The sequence below is a fragment of the Panthera uncia genome, assembly GCF_023721935.1.
Source record: "Panthera uncia isolate 11264 chromosome B3 unlocalized genomic scaffold, Puncia_PCG_1.0 HiC_scaffold_1, whole genome shotgun sequence".
NCBI classification, from domain to species: Eukaryota; Metazoa; Chordata; class Mammalia; order Carnivora; family Felidae; genus Panthera; species Panthera uncia.
In genome coordinates, this window is record NW_026057582.1 from 84,246,059 (window position 1) to 84,261,293 (window position 15,235).

The 15,235-nt window shown below is 51.7% G+C and overlaps 1 protein-coding gene across 2 annotated transcripts in view; it reads right to left on the reverse strand.

Moving 5' to 3' along the window:
• Positions 1-15,235, reverse strand: part of PLA2G4E (phospholipase A2 group IVE) — a 56,078-nt gene that overhangs the window by 3,146 nt on the left and 37,697 nt on the right. For both annotated transcript variants that reach the window (XM_049613428.1, XM_049613429.1), the window contains exons 7-18: positions 14,738-14,801; positions 13,739-13,899; positions 13,552-13,638; positions 13,132-13,169; positions 10,864-10,999; positions 9,485-9,621; positions 6,712-6,934; positions 3,957-4,071; positions 3,300-3,437; positions 2,797-2,904; positions 2,052-2,255; positions 1,014-1,180 (exon numbers count right to left, since the gene is read on the reverse strand). In XM_049613428.1, the coding sequence (XP_049469385.1) occupies positions 1,014-1,180; positions 2,052-2,255; positions 2,797-2,904; positions 3,300-3,437; positions 3,957-4,071; positions 6,712-6,934; positions 9,485-9,621; positions 10,864-10,999; positions 13,132-13,169; positions 13,552-13,638; positions 13,739-13,899; positions 14,738-14,801 (1,578 nt within the window). The remainder of the gene's footprint in view (positions 1-1,013; positions 1,181-2,051; positions 2,256-2,796; positions 2,905-3,299; positions 3,438-3,956; positions 4,072-6,711; positions 6,935-9,484; positions 9,622-10,863; positions 11,000-13,131; positions 13,170-13,551; positions 13,639-13,738; positions 13,900-14,737; positions 14,802-15,235) is intronic.

Genomic DNA, 15,235 nt, shown 5'->3' on the forward strand with positions numbered 1-15,235 from the left:
ACACAACCTGGGTAGATGGGGGTGGCAGCCTGAGGGTGACTGGAGCCACACCAGGCATAGCCATGTCTGGTCAGGCTCCTGTGCGATGTGCATGGCCCTGGGAACTGACAAAGGGCCGACTCTGAAAAAGCATCTTTATAAACATGATGTCACAGAAAGAGCAAGTGGGCTGAGAGTATCAGAATTGCCTTCATTCTGCCCCCTGTTCTAAGCTCACTAGCTGTGTGATAATAAGCGAGCCACTTCTACTCTCTGTGCCTCAGTTTCCTAAACCTGTAACATGGGAATAATAGCAGTTTTGTCATTGTCTCAAAGAGCTGGTATAAAGATAAGGTGAGAGCGTGTGTAGGAAAGTACATTGTCACTCATTGACAAACTGAAGTCATTGTCATTGGTGTCATGCTTTATCATTGATCTATACTTCCCTTTCCTGGGCCTCAGAATAGGACTGTATGAAAGTAGACCAAAAAACAATTTCTTTCCCTTAAAAGGCCAGAACTTTTCAAAGGTAAACAGAGAAAAATAAATAAAAAACCTCTGGTCCTGTTCTTAATATAATTACATGGAGGGTCATATTTTCTAGGGAAAGGGGCAATGTGATTATTTTGAAAATAGGACATCATAAGCTCTCAAAATGGTACAAAACTTTAGAATTGACTGGACTCTATTAAGGTTATTTTTAAATTTTTTTTTTTTTTTTTTTTGCAGCTTAAGAATTGCCAAATACAGCAAATGCTCAGATAATAAAATTGCTCAGAAATAAAATTAGAACTCGCTCCACGAATCTACTTAAACCTCACACTGCATGTGGAGGTCAGCTGGCTGCCCTCCCCTGAGGTTTGGACAGCCAACCTCATATCAGGCATAGAAGCTTGACTTTCTCCGATGCTAAGTCTTTGGACCTGTGGGGAATGCGTGTTCTCCCATTTCCCAGCTTCATGGGGCTCGTTCAGTGGCCTGTCTCAGAAGGGGCACAGCGCTCTGCTCATGCAGACTTTCTCTGTTACACTTGCCTTTGTCTGGGACCCAGCACAGTAATTGAGGTGGATGATGAGGTCGACTTTTCTCTCAGGCCTAAGGAGGGGCGGGTAGCTGGAATTGACAAAGAATGCAGTGTCCAACAGGCACAAGTGGTTCACGGACCCCGTCAGCTGGTTCGGGAAAGTATCTAGCACCGTGTCTGAAAGCCAAGATATCCAGTTACCATCATGCACTGGCACCATGATCTCAGGATGGTCACAGGCACCTGGTAGGGACCTAATACCCTGCCTGGAGCTCCTTCACCTGGGACTGGCCCTCCCACCCTCCTGCTTGCAGCCAGGATGCCTGGTGAGTCACAGCGCCCTGTTGGGGTGGACTGATGAAGAACGGCATTATCTTGGGGCTGTTGCAAATCTTTTATGGGATACACATAGAAAACCTACTTTGACTCAGCCACGTTGCTTGTGGGGTTGCAGGGGTTTATAGGGTTTACAGGGTTTACACCCTATAAATCAGTACAGACCCTGGGCTCAGAGCTGTCCTTTCTGCCCCGGACAGTGAGAATGAGGATCATTAGGCCAGGCCAAAGCAGCCATTTGCAGGCTGCGGGCAAGTAAAATACAAATGATGGTGGCAAGTCAATCTTTGAGCCTCAGAGGCGCTGGGAGATGCACTGAGTTGAAATTGCACGACCACAGTTTAAGACCTGGCTCTGCCACTCGCCATGTGGGGGATTCTTGAGCTGGGCCATCCTTGCCCACCTCTAAGGCGCCACTCACACTAAAAGGTGCCCCCAGAGCACAACTGAAGAAATTCAGGGCCCACATTTCCCCACCAGGGTCCCAGCTTCTATGTGCTGAAATTGTTGTACAGAGTCAACTAATTAAATAGGAGCACCGCTCCACCTACCGTTCACAGCCTCACCAAACATGGAATACACCATGGGGATAGACTGCCACCCAACCCGATGAATGTGGTCGGGGGATTTTGTCATCCTTTCTCCATGGCAGCTTCAACATGCACTTCCCCTTTATCCAAGCAGAGGCAGGCAAGCAGCCAGGACGGGTTACCTCTCCACATGGAGAACTGGCTGTTCTGGAGGTAGTCGTTGTGCAGCTGCAGCCCCAACAGGAAGTTGTGGAACTCAGACACGAAGGACCTATGGGTGAGGATGCTGCGGAAAGTATTGGACAACCAGGACCCTGGGATCACCACCGCGGTGTCCAAGATGTTGGCATCACATTTGGGGATTTCAGGCAGGAGTGGCTCATCTTCTGCAGGGGAGAGGGAGGAGAGAAGGCAGGTCACAAGACCTGGGGTCCCCAGATGGCCCAGGTGAAGCCATGCATTGTTACCTGGCACCCAGAGGTCAGCCACTGTAAGTGCAGTTCATACCTTCCTTGCCTAAGTTTTAAGGCCTTGGCCAGGAGGACCCAGGCGAGAGAACAGGGGAAGCGTAATGGAGATGAGGGGTGATGACAGGCAAGGGGGGCGGGGTCCCAGAGAGGATAGGGAATCTGGAAGAGCCACCTTTAACTTTGCTCATAGATCCCTAACCCCTTAGTTCTCCTGGGCACCGTGCCACTCTGCCAGCCCTTCCCCCACCCCCCATCAGGCCACAACTGGCCCCTGAAGCTTGTGAATAGGCCTCGATGGCTCTCCCCTCTGGGCAGGGAAGACCTAACCCTAGCTGCCTTCTCATCTCTGCGAACCAGAGGTGATGCTAAAACACATGGCAGGTGGACTGGTCCTCAGTTTGTGATCCATCCCTCCCCCCATCGCCCAAGCAACAGGGGAAGCCAGTGGGTCACCCACCGATGTCGTGCACTTTATCCCTCGTCCACCTGTGGAAAAACTCCTCTGAGGTATGGGACAGATTCCAGGCATCGAGCAAGTTCAGGGAGAAGATGCTGCTCCACAAACCTAGGGACCAAGGCCAGCCGTGAGCAGTTCTATCCCAGAGCCCCCACCCAGACACTGACTGCTTCTACCTTGGCCTTGATGTTCCCTTCCAGTCAGGCTGCTCAGGAGGTGGGATAGACTTTGATTTCCCTCTCCCCACAGTGCAGCTGGACACACGGGACTGATGAGGGCTTGCTGGCAAATGCAGGAGGGTCACATGCTCAAGGATAACCCAAATCAGCAGCAGCACCCAGGACAAGATCCTGGGGGAATAGAGCAGGCCTCCCTGTCACTCCTCTAATTCAAAGGCGGGGCCTGCCCAGCATGGGGCCGGCGGGGGGGTGGGGGTGGTTTGCCCAGCATGGGGCGGGCGGTGGGGGGTGGCCTGCCCCTGGGCCTTGGATACCAGGAGTCACCTAGCATGTAGCACATCCTTGACTCTGGGATCCTTTTCATCAGCCGCCCCATGAAGAACTCGGATCCGAAGAGCTCAGTGGGGATGAAGGCGCCGTACTTCTGCAGGCCCACTTCGTAGGGGGAGAACTCGCACCACTCTGCACACGAAGCCACAGGGCAGGGTGTCAGTCTCAGGCTTGGACAGCCCCGTCCCCCCTCCTCACCGCTTCTACCGGGTCCTGGACCTCGTGGGGCCTGGGGCAGGGAGGCTGCAGTTCCCTCGCAGGGCACATGGGGGCGCCCGCGACCAGCCTCTGCCGGCAGGGCACGACTCTACTTTGTAGCCTGCAATGGCTCATTTGCTCCACCAAATTGGATAAAAGGAGACCACAACTGACCTCGAAACAGGGCAGGTCTCTAGAGTCCCTCCTTCTGGTCAGCTTAAGAAATATGTAGAACCTCTTCCCTATCCATCAAACCTCTGCTCCTAGAAAAGCCACAAGACCCCACCAGACTGATCCATCTACACAGAAGGGGTAGTAAAGTCAGTTTCTTCAGTTGTCAGTGCAGTCTTTTGATGTAGACTTTGGCAAAACTATGGTGGCGGGGTATGTGTGCTGGGTACCTTTGCTTGCTGAGAAGGGACCCCCTTATAAATTTCTAGCCACCAGTGTTACCTCTGAAATCCTGGTTGCTTACATCATCCTTGACATTGATGGTGAGGTAGATGGGCAGGGGGTTCTGGCCTTGGGATAAAGCAGCACGCTGATCTGACAGTTTGCATTCATTTCTCTGTGGGGGGTTGGGGGGAAGGGGATGAAATGGTTAAGGAGAAGAAGCAAAGCCGCCTGGAGGCAGTGCAGAATTAAGGGGACAGTTTGGACACTCCAACAGACCATTTCCTGGCTCCTGAGCCCACCAGACCTCTGTCCAGGTCCCAGCTGACACTGGTCAAAGCTGCTCTTAAAATGCACCCGTAGAATGTTCACCCACGCTTGGGCTATTCACCATCCCAGACATATGGACAGGAGTGGGACTGAATCTGCCATTTAGGGCTGTCCCTGGGAGTCCCAGGGTTCTCCTTGTGTCTCAAGGACCAGAGAATAAAAAGGTAGGGGTGGAAAAGGCCACCATTGTCCCTCTTCATTCCCATAATTTCCACCCCACTTTAACTCGAGCAAGTCCATTTTTCTTATCTACTTGGCATGCCTCTCATAAAATTTGTTTGGGAGGGGAAAAAGAGCTGCTTAAAAAAAAATTAAATGAAAGGCTTGGAAAACTGTGCACTAGATGGGCCACGATCCCACTTAGTCCCCAGAGATCTGTGTTGCAAAATCAGAGTGGGAACCTGCAGATCAGCCAGGGCCACAGGCCACTTCCCGAATGAATCAGCCAATATGGACAAGGCCAGTTGAGGTCTTACAGGCCCAGGCTCTGACCCTAGACCCTAAGCAGCTGCCTGCTAGGTGGCCATCCACGGTTACTCAAGTGTGTGAAGGCCACTGAACCTGCGTGAGATGGTAAACATATGTGTGGGACAAATAACACTTGGGCCTCCCTTGAAAGGCAAGCAGGGTGCCTGTCACAGTGGCCCAGAGATCTGGGCACGGCAGAGCTGACTGTCCTGGAAGTACAGAAAACTATAGCCTCAGAGAAGAACCCAGTCTCAAGGGAAAGAGCCTCCTGCCTTGGCCAGAGTGGAGGAGCACAGATCTCCCAACATCAACCCTAGACTTGCTTTCCGGGGAAACTGGGCTCCTCCCACACCAAACGTCAGGCAACACTCATACTTCTGTTGTCAAAAGCCTTGGTGCTTTTCCTCCTCAGCACATGGGGCACTAAGTAGAGTTAGAATTATTAACTACCACTTGTTGATATAATTCCCATTTAAGGAACAGCACAGAGCAGGGCCAGAATTTAAACCCCATCCTGCCTGAATCCAAAAGCCAGTACCCTCAGCTTCTGCCTGCATTATAAGGACAGATTAGATGGTGGGTAATCAAGAGGGGGACGGTGGGTGGGATCCATCAAAAGCTTCGAGCGCTGGGCACCTGGGTGGCTCAGTTGGTTAAGCATCCAACTCTCTATTTCAGCTCAGGTCATGATCCTAGGCTCATGGATCCCAACCCGTGTTGGGCTCTGAGCTGAGTGTGGAGCCTGCTTGAGATTCTCTCTCCTCCCTCTGCCCCTCTCCAACTGGCACCTGTGCTCTCTCTCTCTCTCTCTCTCAAAATAAATAAACATTAAAAAAAAAGCTATTGAGTGCCTCAATTCTGAACCCCCTGACATGCAGGAGGCACTTAATTTTGTTGACAGAAAAAAACGAAGGAATGAATGCATTCTGAAGACGAGGTTCAGGTAATCCTTGGTTTCTCAAATTGTTTGGGTTTTCTGGAAGAGGGAGCCTCCTAGAAAATAATTTGCCGTCCTTCTGTCTCCTGGCAAGTTCTATTTTGAATTCAGAACTCCTCAGATACCTTTGGGAGCGGGGCAGAGAACCACGGGTCTGGATAGAAATTAGGTGGAAAGTTCTGCTTTAGGGCCAAGCAACAGCCAAAGTTGGCTCCTCCCTGGGGCCTGTGCAGCTGGAAGGGTCCGGGTGTTAGCTGAGCTCACCCTGATGTCCAGGAACACAGCACCCCTGGGGATGCCACTGCTCTACCACCACCCACATGGCTCTCACAGCATCTGAGAGCCCCAGCACAGACTGCTTCCCTTCTTGGGCATGTAGTGCTCTGATTGTTAGATCTCAGGGCAGAAGGAACCTCCTCGGGCCCGTCTTCCGTGTGGTAGCCATGAGAAGGAGCATTGCAGATTTTCAACTAAGGACCTCAGCTGCTATGCTCTGAAATCCATGACTGAGTTTGTGCTGGGGTCACACTTCCCACTGGGCTGCTCCCAGCCCCTGACTGACATGAGGGATACTGAGGCAGGCCCATGCACGCCCATGGAGGGCACAAAACTCCTCTGACAGATGACTTGTCCAGAAGACTCTCCAAGAGCCTGCTGAACCTTCTGGACCAGCAGTCTAGGATGCTTCCACCCAGCTCTTCTTCCCTCTTTCCTCCACTTGGGGTCAGACTTGTATCACAGTCTGATGACTCGCCAGCCTCCTCCAGGTCCCTCCCCATTTTCTTTCCTGGTGTCTTTCGCATGGCTCTCAGAAGACACGCTCTTCTCTGCAGGACTGTACCTACACCATCCCCACCACGAGGGTCTCAGTCATACTCTCACAGGGTATGTGTAAACAATCCCACCGTCTTCTTCCATAGTGCACTTGGGCACCTCATGCTTCCTATGGTCCAAAGATGAATCTGCAGGTCTAACCTAACTTCCTTCCACTGAAATGGAAGTCCAGACTCCCCCTCATGAAGAAAGAGAGCTGGACATCAGCCAGGGCAGGTCGGACCCCAGAAGAAGCTGAGTACCTACCTCATCCCCCAGACAGGCCTCAATCAGAAGGCCCCAGAAATCTGTAAAGGTGACCTTGTAGCCTTCCTGACTGCGCTGCCGAAGCTCCTCCTGGAATTTGCAGAGCTGGTCTGGGAATAGGGCAGGCATCTTGTCTTTGACCACATGCCTCCGTGCCTCAAATATGGCCGGCTCCAGGTTTTTGGAGGACCAGTCAGGATCACGGTACAAGGTAGCCATGGTCCTGGAGACAGATAGGCATGGGGAGAGAACTGAGCCAGCCCTGGACCAATCAACACCAGACCCTGGCCAGAGAGAAGGTGGACAGGTCACGGGAGACCCTGACCAACCAGGTCAGAAGCCTGGAGGAAAGGGGTGAACATTATTATTCATAGTCACGATGGCCACCCTTTCCTGACTGCCTACCACATGCCAGGTAGAGCATGTTGCTTAAGAAAGAAGACTCTGGGGGCACTTGAGTGGCTCACTTGGCTAAGTATCTGATTCTTGATTTCAGCTCAGATAATGATCTCATGGTCCATGGGATCAAGCCCTGCATTGGGCTCTGCACTGACAGCATGGAGCCTTCTCGGGACTCTCTCTCTCCCTCTCCCTCTGCCTCTCCCCCATGCATTCTCTTTTTTCTCTTTCTCCCTCTCTCAAAATAAAGAAAATAAACATTAAAAAAAAAGCGAGGACTCTGGAACCAGGTCTTCCTGGTTCAAACCCAGACTCTGTCACTCACTAGCTGTGTCATCTCGGGCAAGTTATCTAGCTGCACCTCACATTAGTTTCCCCATCTGTGGAATGGAGAGAACTATGATAATTGTACCTAACCTCACAGAGTTAATGTGAAGATTATACAAGTTCATGCAATTTAAAGTGGTTAGAACAGTAGCTGGCACAAAGTAAGGGCTGGGTCATGGAGCGGTGAGGCCAACAATTGAACCCAGGCGTGGCTGATTCCAAACCCTGGACTCTTTCCACTCTGCCACATTAATTCCCATAATTATAATGCCGGCTAAAGATTTATTTTGCCTTCTTCTTAACTTATATGTGGGCAGTGGTAAAAGAGTGAAACAAACACAGGGATCCCCCCAGCCCTGGGTTTTTGCCTTTTCATGGCCTGGACCCAACCTTTCTGTCTATGTCAGGACAGCACCTAGGAACCCCATATCCTGCGGGGGACCTTGTCTGTGGCTTCACTGTTGTCTGAGCAGTGGCCTCTTCCTTCACAGGGCTTGTTTCTGGTCTGGGAAGGTAGGGGTTAGTCAAGAGATTTCATCAACAAAAAGAACCCTACTCTCCATAAGATTCATTCTTACTTTTACATGTTTAAAAAGCTTTCAAAACCATTATAAATGATTGATTTAAAAATTAAAAAAATGTTTTTTAAATTTTTTGAGAGACAGAGAGAGACAGAGCATGAGCGAGAGAGGGGGGCAGAGAGAGAGACACACACACATAGAATCCTTAGCAGGCTCCAGATTCTGAGCTGTCAGCACAGAGCCCGACGCAGGGTTTGAACTCATGAACTGTGAGGTCATGACCTGAGTTGAAGTCAGACCCTTAACCGACTGAGCCACCAAGGCGCCCCTAATTGTTTTTTAAAAAAATTTATTTGATTGATTTTAAAGAATACTTTGCAGTGCTTCCCCAGGCCAGGAGACCCTCCCCCCTTCCCCCCTTCCCCTTAAGTTTCTCCTAGTCTTCTGCTTGGCCCAGCAGGGCCAGGAGGATACAGCTTCCCCTCCACCCTGATGGAAGCAGGATTTATCTCCTTAATGTACCACCCATGAGCAATGCCAATAAATGTCAACTATCCTTCTGTCCCATCTGGGCTGAAGCCTCGGAGTTCTGATGCACCAGCAGCCCTTGGTTTTCCTAGGGCAATTTCATATCCACTGCTCAAATGAAAGTTACTTAGAGGTCCTCCAGGATGAGGGGCCCAGCTTGGGACATTGAGGGCTCAGACGCCCATTAGTCCCTGACAGAAAATGCAGTTGTGGTCACGGGGCCCCTGCCGCCCTGGACCAGGGCTGTGTCATGGCATCAGTGAGCCTCTTCCACCGTAAAGACATTAAAAATTATATTTTATGACTGCTGTATAAAAACAAATATAATAATGTTATTTATTAAAACATTTCCTTCATCCTAGAAGTTCTTCTTTTTTTCCTGACCTTAAAAGAAAGTAAAACATTTTTGTGGGCTTCTACAAGCATCGTGGGCCCTAGGAACTGTGACTTCCGCGGACAAGTGGATGTCACGCTGGCCTCACCTTGGGGGGCTCGCTCTCCTTGCTCATCAGCAGAGAGCAAGGAGGTAGGAGCCTGAGGAAGCCGTCAGGGCAGAGGGAGGGGCGAGGATGGGGGGTGGGCCGAAGAGTGCGCAGCCAGAGCTGGGCCAGCTCCACCCAGCCTGGGATACTTGGCATGGCTGGAGAGGGCACTGCATCTTCCCGGCAGGATGGGGTCAGTGGCAGCAGTGGTTCACTCACAGCTGGCCACCGTGCTCCAGGGTCCCTGCCACAGCCTCAAGGTACCTGGTACTGGGAGAGGCTCTCACAACTACCCCATGGGGTCAGTGCCATTGTTATCCCTACTTTACAGATACAGAAACTGAGACTCAGAGAAGTCGAGCCTCTGCCCAAGGTCACACAGCTCTAAGTGGTAGAGCTGCCCAGTCTTTGTGAGTCCCTCTACCTTGGGGTGGGGAGAGCTTCACCAGAGACCCCAGGCCAGCCCATCTACTGCTTTCTCTGGGCCTCACCAGACAGTGGCACCCAGCTCCTTACCAGGTGGCCCCTGACAGGCCAGTGATGTAGCTGGCACAGTTCAGGATGTTCAGCTTCTGCAGCCCCAGCAGGTGGCCGTACATGGCGGTCATGGATCTTGCTCCACCCCCAGTGGCCATGATGGCTATCAATGGTACCTGGGAGCATAGAGAGGCAGACTGTTGAGGCAATGCTGGGTGGGAGATGACATGGAGTGACAGACAAATGCTTAGATGGAGGAAGCATAGCTGGCTACGGACAGCCAGAGTGAGGCTTTGGGTGGCCCAAAAACGGCCTTTCAGAGTGATGGGCCACCCGGTAGGTCTAGGATTAGATCTTTGCTCCAAAACCAACAGTTGGTGAGGGTCTGAAGCCTCACACAGTTTGGTCAATCAGAACATCACGGCCAGGAGAGTTCTTAATGCTGTTAGTCTAGTCCTCAGTTAACAGCTGAGGACACTGGGGTCCAGAGGGCCAAGTAATTTGCTTCAGAACCCAGCTAGTGTGTGATTCCCTAATGGTTTCCTCTAGAGAAGCATATGATATTAGGACACCAGGCCCAGACCCGGCACATAGTATGTGCTCAGTATGTACTATAACTGATAACAGCAGAAATCCATGAATTGTTGATGTGGGAAGGAGCAGGGGTGTCACCTCTGGCTTTATATAGGATTAAGATGCCTTGCAGTTTTTCCCTAAAGATGGGAGGGCAGGGAGGAGGATCTTTGCCAAGATGTACTCTGTCTTTGAGTGGGGATTGTAAGATCCTTCTGTCGCCTCAAGGCTCATCACAGCCCTCTGCAGGCATGAGGTCTCCATCCTCTCGCCCAGGGTCAGCCTCAGGAGTCCGCACTTGCAGGGTGACCTGCTGCTCAGGGGGATGTGGGCCTTGGTCCATACCAGCAAGGTGACAAAGGCTCTAACAAAGGCACACTGTCTGCCCCATGGGAAGAAGCTGGCCCAGTGAGGGGAAGCTGCTTCTTTGGGGCTTCTGACTGCTGTTCTTTCTGGAGGTCCTGTATCTGTGCATGTTTGCGGGGAGGGAGAATTGAAGAACAAAGAGCCCAGAGCCTTTTGGGGGGAGATGCTAGAGCTTCAGATGTTTCCTGGCTGCGAGGGGCCATTTTGTCCCTGTGTAAGGACCTCAGGACCTGTTAGTGCATGGGGAGGGGCCACTGGGGCTCCTTCCTTTCTCTCTCCGCTTTGCCCTCCCTTCCCTTTGCAAACACACAACTGAATCACCTCCAGCACAGCCCTCAGCTGGGCACCCAGGAAAGGCAGTGCCAAAGCCACATTGGGGCAAAGGAGGGCTTGGGGGGTGGCTGGCAAGGAGCAGTGTTGAAGGACCAGCTCAGTTCAGAGGGGGACTAAGCCGGGCCGGCAGACCTCTGCTTACCCACCTCGTCCGTATGCAGGTCCTCCTCCAGCTGCAACACCTGTTTCAGTGCCTCGGCCACCACCACCTTCCGCTTCTGCAGAAACTCCAGCTCTGCCTGGCATAGGCTGAAGCCCAGCCGCACGTCAAGCGTCTGGGGGCTACAGGGACAGAGGGCCTCGGCTAAGTGGTCCTATAGATTCCACTACTATGGAGAAGACATGGCTTTGGGGTCAGTTGGACATAGGCTTGAAGCCTGGTTCTGCCCTATACCACCTCTGTGACCTTGGGCCTCTGCCTTCTCATCTGTAAAATGGGGCTAACCGTGCTTAACTCCCATTCTGTCTTCAGCACTTAGTGAGACTGACAAACGAGCAGCCCCTAAAGCCTTAGGTGATGCACTCTAAACAGGTCCTCGACAAAATCAGGGATTCGATGAAACCCTGCCTCCTCAGCACGATTTGGAAACTCCAGAAAGGCTTCCCCCCGGTATCTTGAGGGATACCACCAGGTTACTTGAGGTTACCCCCAGGTAGCCTGAGGCCAGATGTGGGTAACAAGGAGCCCTGAGATCCTTGTGGCCAATCCCTGTGGTCCAGGCTCTACAGTAAGGGATTTCCTGGGGAGCTCTCATTCTTCAGTAAGTTCTTCCTGCTCCTGGAGTTAATACTCTTTCTGTGTGTTTGTGAAACTGACAAAAACCCTTTATAGTCCTGATGTCACCCTATCATCCCTACAGGTCCACAAGGCAGGTGGGGCAGGAGCTGCTTCCGCATGTGCAACAGTTGCCTTATTTTTGTCACATCCCTGCCCTGGACAAGTTCAGGCTCTTGGCCTGGCAGTCAAGACCCTACCTGGTCTGTCCAACCTCACCTTTTACTACTTCTTAGAAGAGGTCTGTTGACTCTCAGAGCCCAGAAGTAGTCCCAGTTCTGAGCCTTTGTGCAGCCCTTGCCTTCACCAGAAGCTTCTTCCATCTGCCTACTTATATCTCTTGTGTTCTCAGATTCAGCTCCCCAGGGGCTCTGGGTGAAGGGATCTTGACCATTCCTGACCTGAATCTTACTTAGCGGCCTGACTCACTAACCAGATCACATGTGCTGGAAGGCAGAGCCTGGGAGCTCTGCCGTTGTTTCCTCCATGTCAAGCATAGTCCTAGAGACACAACTGTGAGGAAATAACTCCTTCCTTGGCCTCAACAAAAACTAAATAACAAAACAACAGCAGTTGATATTTGCTGAGTGTCCCCCTTGTCAGACAGATCACTGAGTACTTCACATGTGTTCTCTGGACATGTGTTCACTGGATCCTCAGAGCAAGGCAAGAGTGGACAGTATTCTTGGTTTTGCTCCAGTTTACAGATGAGAAAAACTGAGACCTAGAGACGTTAAATAACTTGTCCAAGGGCTAATCAAATTGTAAATGGTCACTTGATATTTGACAAGGGTGCCAAGACAATTTAAAGGGGGAAAGAATAGTCTTCTCAACAAATGGGGGGGGGGGGGGGAACAACTGGACATCCACATGCAAAAGGATGAAGCCAGATCCTTATTTCCTGCTGAATGTATACAATAACTCAAAATCGGTCATAGACCTAAGTGTGAGAACTAACAGTATACAACCCCTAGAAGAAAACATGGGAGTAAATCTTCATGACCTTGGATTAGGTAATGGTTTCTGAAATCTGACACCCAAAGCATGGGTGACAAAAGAAAAAATGTAGATACACTGTGGACTTCACAAAGTTAAAAACGTCTTTGCTTCCAAGGACATTATCAAGAATGTAAAAAGACAGGGGTGCCTGGGCGACTCAGTTGGTTAAGCATTCAACTCCTGATTTCAGCTCAGGTCATGATCTCACAGTTGTGAGATCGAGCCCCATTTTGGGCTCTGCACTGGGCATGGAACCTGCTTAAGATTCTGCACATGCATGCTCGCTCTCGCTCACTTGCTCTCTCTCACTCTCTCTCTCTCTCTCCAGATAAACAAGAAGAATGTAAAAAGACAACCTCCAGAATAGGAGAAAATATTTGCACATCATATATCTGATAAGGGACTTATATCCAGAATATAAAAAGAACTCTTACAACTTAACAATAAAAGGTAAATAACCAATTTTAAAAAATGGACAAAGTATTTGGAGAAGAGACATTTCTCCAAAAAAGATATAAAAATGGCCAAAAAGCCCATGAAAATATGCTCAACCTCCTTAGCCATCATGGACATGCAATTCAAAACCACATTTTACCCCCTAAGATGAATAAGAGGGGCAGACAGAAAGAGGGTACTTTACCAGGGTGTAGACTTCACGTGTAACTCACAATTCTCACCCTGGGAAGTGAAAGATGAACAGCTTTGCAGAGACAACTTAGAGCCAAGTGGTCCCAACTGACAAAGTGGAGTCTCACCATACTGTCCACCCCGACTTGACTCAGCACACACATGTGCACACAGATAGGTACATACGCACATACATGCATGCACAAGCTCCCCTCATTGCCTCTTCTGGATTCCCTCTGCGATCCTTCTCTCAGCCTCTACACATTCTCTTTGGCTCCCTGCTGCAGCTTACAGCCTCCTACTCCTCCAAAACTCCTCTGTCCCACCTGAGAGACCCCCACGCATCACCACCCCCCAGGCTCTCCCCATCTGTCTGCCGCAGGAGCTTCGGGCTAAGCTGCTCAGGGGCCCCTTCTCACACCCGGGCCCTTACCACCGGCAGGGTCACCGCCTGGCCGTCAGGAAGGCAATCGAGGGGCTGGCAGACAGGGCTGTTCTTGCGCGCACAGCAGCAGCAGGGCTGGAAGGATAGGCGGGTTCTGTGAGGGGGGTGAGGGGCTCCTCTGGCAGCCCCACCCGCACCGGTGCCCTACGCCACCCCCACTGCCACTGGTCTGTACCCCACATCTCCACTGGCTCTTGGGCACTTCCACATGCATCCGGGGCTGGAAGTACTTGGGGTAGTGGAAGCAGGCCAGGTTCAGGCAGCAGGGCTCCTGGCAGTGCGAGACACGCTGGGTGTGCTCGAAGGACTCCTTTACTGTCACCAGGAGGTCCTTCACTGGAAGAGAGGACAACGGGCCTGAGCCCCTAGAAGCCCCTTTCCCCACCCCCAGCCTGGATCAGGAAAATGCCGAGCTGGAGGAACCCAGGACGGGGGTTTACAAGCATCGAGGGCCCTGGTTAATGCCTCAGAGTCTTACTCTGTAGGGCCACGCAGATCCCAGGAATCTGCAATTAACAAGGCTGTGTGTGGTGCTGACAAATGAGGTTCCCAGAAAGCCCTGAGATACTGAGTCCTCTGGACTGGTCCCCCTCCTACTACATTGGAAGCAGGACCTCACCGCGCCACCCGTTCAGGCGTGTGGGTCCTTCTCCCCGACCCTTCCCCATGTCCGTGTGGCCAGGCTGCTCTCCTCTCTTGGGACAGGACTGGAAGACTTGAATGGGTGAGATGGGGTGGCACGGTGAACGGAAGAGTCTTGTAATTGTCGATCTCTTTGGTCCCTGCCAGCCATAAAATTCTGGGACCCTCCATGAATTATAATCTGACCAGAGGAATGGGTGCAGCTAGAGGGGCCCTGGGTGTTGCCAGGAACCTCTGGTCTGGCAGGAGTGCAGTGCAGACCGGCGTGGGCACAGTGGGCAGGGATGTGCCTCTGACCTCAGCCCAGGGCGCTCATCAGGCCTGAGAGGTTCTGAGGGTCATGTGGGTACTTGGAAGAGGCATGCTCCTTCCAGAGCAGGGGAGGGGGCGGGATTCATGGCCCCTGAGGGTGGTGTGATCCCGAGGAGCCCCAGCCAGGCTCAGTCCTGACTGAGCCTAGGGCAGCAGTGGGAAGAAAGACTACCTGTTCCCCCCTCCACCCCCCCGCAGCAGCGGGGGTCAAAGGACTCACTTTTCCTGCTCTTCTTCTGCCTCCTGCATTCTGCATGAACCTCTAAGCAGGAGACTTGTCGAGACTGAAACAAAGGAAGGGAGAGTCCATCTGGTCACAAGCTGTGTCCTCCCTCTGCCAGGCCAAAGGGAGGAGATGAAGAATGAGGGGATAAATTCAGCGCTGGGCTGATTTGGGGCTGACTCCAGGGAACAATGGTGCTGACCACATTTTCTGAACCCAGTCAAGGCTTCTCATCTCCTTAAGAGATGGAGTGTTTGAAAATGAAGCCGTCCTGAAAAATCTAGGATGTAGGGTCACCGTTTACTAGGGGCCATGTTCTCAGCTACAGGTCAGGGATGGAACCTGAGGGATTTGGTCCAAAATAAAAAGAGGGGACATTCCACTGTGAGCTTTGGAAGTGAGAACTTCCAACAAAACATTCTTCTAAAAGTCAAATTCCTTTACCACAAACTCCCAAAGGCTGATTTGGCGGGGGGGGGGGGGGGGGGGGGGGGG